At 44.4% G+C, this 6,072-nt stretch overlaps 1 protein-coding gene across 1 annotated transcript; it reads right to left on the bottom strand.

Moving 5' to 3' along the window:
* Positions 1 to 1,740: 1,740 nt before the first annotated feature.
* On the bottom strand, positions 1,741 to 5,796 carry LOC117726334 (fibrinogen-like protein 1). Its single transcript, XM_034526556.1, is given in 7 exon segments — positions 1,741 to 2,039; positions 4,004 to 4,118; positions 4,120 to 4,184; positions 4,725 to 4,841; positions 5,153 to 5,271; positions 5,522 to 5,613; positions 5,770 to 5,796. Coding segments are annotated over 6 exon segments (801 nt in total). The 5' UTR covers positions 5,608 to 5,613; positions 5,770 to 5,796.
* Positions 5,797 to 6,072: the final 276 nt, after the last annotated feature.

Genomic DNA, 6,072 nt, shown 5'->3' with positions numbered 1-6,072 from the left:
GACTGACTGATTGAGACAGTGACTGACTGACAGAGACTGACTGTTTGAGACAGTGACTGACTGACTGTTTGACAGAGACTGACTGATTGAGACAGTGACTGACTGACTGTTTGACAGAGACTGACTGACTGATTGAGACAGTGACTGACTGACTGAGAAAGTGACTGACTGACAGTGACTGACTGACTGTTTGACAGAGACTGACTGACTGTTTGAGACAGTGACTGACTGACTGACTGAGAAAGTAACTGACTGACAGTGACTGACTGATACAGTGACTGACTGATTGAGACAGTGACTGACTGACTGACAGTGACTGACTGATACAGTGACTGACTGATTGAGACATTGACGGACTGATACAGTGGCTGACTGATTGAGACATTGACTGACTGACGGAGACAGTGACTGACTGATTGATAAAGTGACTCACTGACAGTGACTGACTGACTGTTTGACAGAGACTGACTGACTGTTTGAGACGGTGACTAACTGACTGATTGAGACAGTGACTGACTGATTAAGACAGAGACTGACTGACTGATTGAGACAGTGACTGACTGTTTGACCGAGACTGACTGACTGTTTGAGACAGTGACTGACTGATTCAGACAGTGACTGACTGACAGAGACTGACTGTTTGAGACAGTGACTGACTGATTGAGACAGTGACTGACTGATTGAGACAGTGACTGACTAACTGACAGTGACTGACTGATACAGTGACTGACTGATTGAGACATTGACTGACTGACAGTGACTGACTGAGAAAGTGACTGACTGATTGAGACAGTGAATGACTGACTGATTGAGACAGTGACTGACTGACTGATTGACAGAGACAGTGACTGTTTGACAGAGACAGTGACTGACTGACTGAGACAGTGACTGACTGACTGATTGAGACAGTGACTGACTGACTGAGACAGTGACTGACTGACTGTTTGACAGAGACAGTGACTGACTGATAGAGACAGTGACTGACTGATTGAGACAGTGACTGACTGACAGAGACAGTGACTGACTGATTGAGACAGTGACTGACTGACAGAGACAGTGACTAACTGACAGAGACAGTGACTGACTGATTGAGACAGTGACTGACTGACAGAGACAGTTACTGACTGATTGAGACAGTGACTGACTGACTGAGACAGTGACTGACTGACAGAGACAGTGACTGACTGATTGAGACAGTGACTGACTGATTGAGACAGTGACTGACTGACAGAGACAGTGACTGACTGACAGAGACAGTGACTGACTGATTGAGACAGTGACTGACTGACAGAGACAGTGACTAACTGACAGAGACAGTGACTGACTGATTGAGACAGTGACTGACTGACAGAGACAGTTACTGACTGATTGAGACAGTGACTGACTGATTGAGACAGTGACTGACTGACAGAGACAGTGACTGACTGATTGAGACAGTGACTGACTGACAGAGACAGTGACTAACTGACAGAGACAGTGACTGACTGATTGAGACAGTGACTGACTGACAGAGACAGTTACTGACTGATTGAGACAGTGACTGACTGACTGAGACAGTGTCTGACTGACTGTTTATATAAAGAAATAGACAGATCAAGGGTTCTGCAAACACATATGTTTATTGGATATATATGTATTTATACGTAGGTGTTTTACAATGGAATAAATGCACCTAGCCGTTACAAACTGTGCTCTGTATTTAAAAAAGCCAGTATGAAGTTAAATGAGGGTCTGCTCCTGTCACACAGACTTGATCATCATTCTGGTGGCATTCATGGAGTACCCCACAGGACCATGCCAGGTTCTCCAGTGGAGGCCTGAACTCTGAAAGATGTGGTCACCATCAGGATGCCATTCTCCGTTCAGGCTGGCAGAGCCACAGCTGCTGTACCACCAACCGCCTGTGTCTGAAGAGGTACAAGCATTTTGAGCAATGTCACCAAAGATGCACGGATGGCAGCCGTCGTTGTCTTGGTCGGCGGTGCTGAAGCCGAAGCCGTTCTGGTCGATGCCTGAATAGGCACCACGGATGGCATCACCTGGGGACAACGTTGGAAACTGTTTAAGCAAGTTCAGGATTCAGTGGGTGCCTTTTTGAAATGCAACGTTTGTGGAACAGTGGCCACAAACTGTGCCACTGAACGGGCGCCCCACTTCCCACGAGCCGGTTATATAAGCCGGTTAAGTTAAACTCAGACAAAGCTGAAGTTATTTTAAACACCTCAGAGATCAATTATCTGGTGATGTGGTTTCTGTAGATGGTATTGCCCTGGCATCCAACAGCACTGTAAAGAATCTTGGCGTTATCTTTGATCAGGACTTGTCCTTTAACTCCCACGTTAAGCAAATCTCAAGGACTGCATTTTTTAAACTACATAACATTTAAAAAATCAGGCCCTTCATGTCTCAAAGCAATGCAGAAAAGCTGGTTCACGCGTTTGTTACTTCCAGACTAGATTACTGCAACTCCTTATTATCAGGCTGCTCTAATAAGTCTCTTAAATCCCTCCAGTTGATCCAGAATGCTGCAGCTCGTGTACTCACAAAAACTAAGAAAAGAGATCACATGACTCCTGTATTAGCTGCTCTGCACTGGCTCCCTGTAAAATCAAGAATCACATTTAAAATTCTTCTCCTCACCTACAAAGCCTTGATTGGTGATGCACCATAATATCTTAAGGAGCTTGTAGTACCATATTGTCCCACTAGAGAGCTGCGCTCACTAAATGCGGGGCTACTTGTGGTTCCTAGAGTCCTAAAAAGTAGGATGGGAGCCAGAGCCTTCAGTTATCAAGCTCCTCTTTTATGGAACCAGCTTCCACTTTCAGTCTGGGAGGCAGACACAGTCACCTCATTTAAGAATAGACTTAAGACTTTCCTCTTTAATAGTGCTTATAGTTAGGGCTGAATCAGGTTTGCCCTGGTCCAGCCCCTTGATATGCTGCTATAGGCTTATAGGCTGCTGGGGGATGTTTTAGGATACACTGAGCACCTCTCTCCTCTTATCTCTCTCCTTTACGTCTCTTCATTGCACATTACTAACTCTACTTCTTCCCCAGAGTCTTTGTGCCTTCTCGCCTTAGAGGGTCCATTGGACCTGGCTGTGTCTGAAGCTGGTCCTGGGTCCTGGGTCCTGCCTTCCTGCCCCTGCTTCTGGCATCCAGCCCCAGGCCTGGGCCTGGCCTCCTTCCTCATTGGTCCTGCCTCCTTCGTTGTGCCTCCTGCCTCAAGGGCCTGGCCTCATTGGTCCGGCCTCTTTAGCGATGCCTCCTGCCTAATGGACCGGCCTCCTGCCTCCATGACCCTGCTGATGCCCTACCCCCTCCTCTCTTCCTCCTTCTGTTTCATGGATTGTGGATTCATTGAATGTGTTGTAACTCTGTTCATCTGTACACATGACATCTATTGCTTCTGTCCATCCGGGGAGAGGGATCCTCCTCTGTTGCTCTCCTGAAGGTTTCTTCCCTTTTTAGCCCTTGAAAGTTTTTTTTTTTCTGTTTTCCTGTTTCCGATGTGAGGTCCTGGGACCCCCTGAGGGGAGTTTGAAATTCGTGATTGTGGGCTAGACAGAATAAACTGAATTGAATTAAAACTTTATTTAAATTCCACTTTTGAAAGAGGAATGTCCCTCTTTCAAAAGTTAGATTGACTCACTTTAAAGCTGCCATGGTATGTGTAGAACAACCCATCAAAGAGATATTAGACAGAGTTTGTGTTCTGATAAAAGCAATGTGCAGCCCAGTTGATATAGTTGCCAAGATAACAACATTAAACTAGAAAAACTCCCTCATTTCTCTGGGCTCACAGACTGTACAATTAATTTGACGGTGTAGACATTTCTAAACTGGATAGTTTACATTTAAGTCTATCAGAATGATACGGTTGAAATGACCGTGGCAAAAAGACTAGTCCAACCAGCATAAATGGAAGTGAAGTAAATGGGATGAAAATGTGTGTATCACTAAAAAGCATAGGGGAAAAGATGGTCAAAAGCCTGAAGTACCTGCATCTCCTCTGTATTCCCCGACATGCAGTTTGAAAGCTTCTCTTTCACCGCCCAAACTGAAGTTTTTATACTCGGCGAAAGCAGTGGCATTAGTGTGGTCCCACAGATCGACCCCTCAGGGTCCACGTCTTGGTCTTGGTCAGAGAGGAAACCATCTTCAGACCCAGCCAGAAGTCCTCTGAGGGAATCAGCAGAGCACAAGCAGACGATTCAGTTTGATCAGATACGAAGTTGCTTTGAGTTGTCATTGCTGCAGGATGCAGGGTTTTGAAAGTTCACCGATTGACAGCCCAATTTACATAAATGTACACTACCGTTCAAAAGTTTGGGGTCACTTAGAAATGTCCTTATTTTTCAAAGAAAAGCACTGTTTTTTCAATGAAGATAACATTAAATTAATCAGAAATACACTCTATACATTGTTAATGTGGTAAATGACTATTCTAGGTGGAAACGTCTAGTTTTTAATGAAATATCTACAGAGGTGTTATAGAGGCCCATTTCCACAACTATCACTCCAGTGTTCTAATGGTACATTGTGTTCTTAGAAGACTAATGGATGATTAGAAAACCCTTGAACACCATTGTGCAATTATGTTAGCACAGCTGAAAACAGTTATACTAGTGAGAGAAGCTATAAAACTGCTGCAAATGGAGCATTCTTTGATGAAACCTCACATTCTAAACAAAGGCCACCTGTTTTATATAATTTACTTACCAGAGTAGTTTCCAAAACCCATTTTATATGCTGCCCATTTCCTGTCGAAGGAAACCGCTCCTCCACTGCGCCGCTGAAGCACCGTCCAGCCGCCATCTTGCCGCATTTCACAGAACACTGAGCAGGTAGCCCAGTTAACATGCAGTTTGTTAAAAATATAAAAATGAACGTGTGCCTTTTTTGCACAGTACCTAGAGGACCAACATGTCTTCCACAGGGGTTTGGAAAAGACTTTGCATGCTTTCCAAAATCTATCATGGCACTGTTTATCAATTTCAGTCATGCAAATGATTGAATTTTTATGACACTACACAACAGAAAAGAGCTGTACAATTTAAGATTCTGTATTGGTAAGGACAGGCATTGCAACTAAGGGGGTGGGGCTTAGCGAATAGTCAATTACAGTCAAGCCTTGCTGTGTACATTACAGCTCAGGTTTCATACCTTGAACGGGGGCTTGGCTTTACAAGGCTGGATCCAATAAACCCCACTGGATGCTTGTGGTAAGAGAACCTTAATCTGTGTGCAGTCTGTGCCTGAGGTTAGAGTGACGAGAGAAACAAGAGGAGGAACATCATGAAATCTGAATACACAGGACCTTCCCAAAATGTGTGCATTGCAAGAATAGCATTCACCGTACCATTAGGCGAACTCGACTGGCGGTCCTAGCAAGATCAGAGAAACAGTTCTATAGTGAGACTTAAAAATAAGGACGGTACAAGCCAGAGTGTGAAAATTGAGTAGCATGCTAAAGACAAAAGAGAGGAGGAAGACAATGGAGAGACAAAGAGATATATCATGTAGTTTGTATTACCTCAGCCTGTCCACTGCAGCCCAAAAGAAACATCGACATGAGCGAGCAATACCCGACCAGACTCTTCATCTTGACCTGCGTTTAAAAGATAATCTCTTTTTAAAACATACATGTTGAAACAGCTGTCTGAGCTGTGAGACTTCTCAGCCTTCGTTCACTTCCACGAGACCAAGGGATGAAACACTGACATTATTAGCCCATAGTAATGTAATCGTTCTTTCTAGCACTGACCTGTGTGCTGGATAAACCACGTCCTGTCGGTAAGACTGAGCAGAATTAAAGTTTTAACCACAGACCCAGTCCTCTTATCTTATCTTGTTACTTAATAAAGGCAAACAACAGTCCGAGCCAGACTCAAACAAGACATACCTGCTGTGTTGTTGAACCCCGATACAGTCAGCGCCCACTCTTGTCACAACGTTGTGCGATTACTCTCTGTTTCCTCACGCCTGTAGAGGAGCACGGGACCAAACACTGCTCCTTTAATCCACATTGACTGTTGCCATGAATTGCTCTTAATGTTTGACATTCATG

Source organism: Cyclopterus lumpus, chromosome 23 (genome assembly GCF_009769545.1).
Source record: "Cyclopterus lumpus isolate fCycLum1 chromosome 23, fCycLum1.pri, whole genome shotgun sequence".
In the NCBI taxonomy this organism is placed as follows: Eukaryota; Metazoa; Chordata; class Actinopteri; order Perciformes; family Cyclopteridae; genus Cyclopterus; species Cyclopterus lumpus.
Note: the sequence above shows the minus strand (reverse complement) of the source record. Positions and strands in the feature narration are given on the sequence as shown.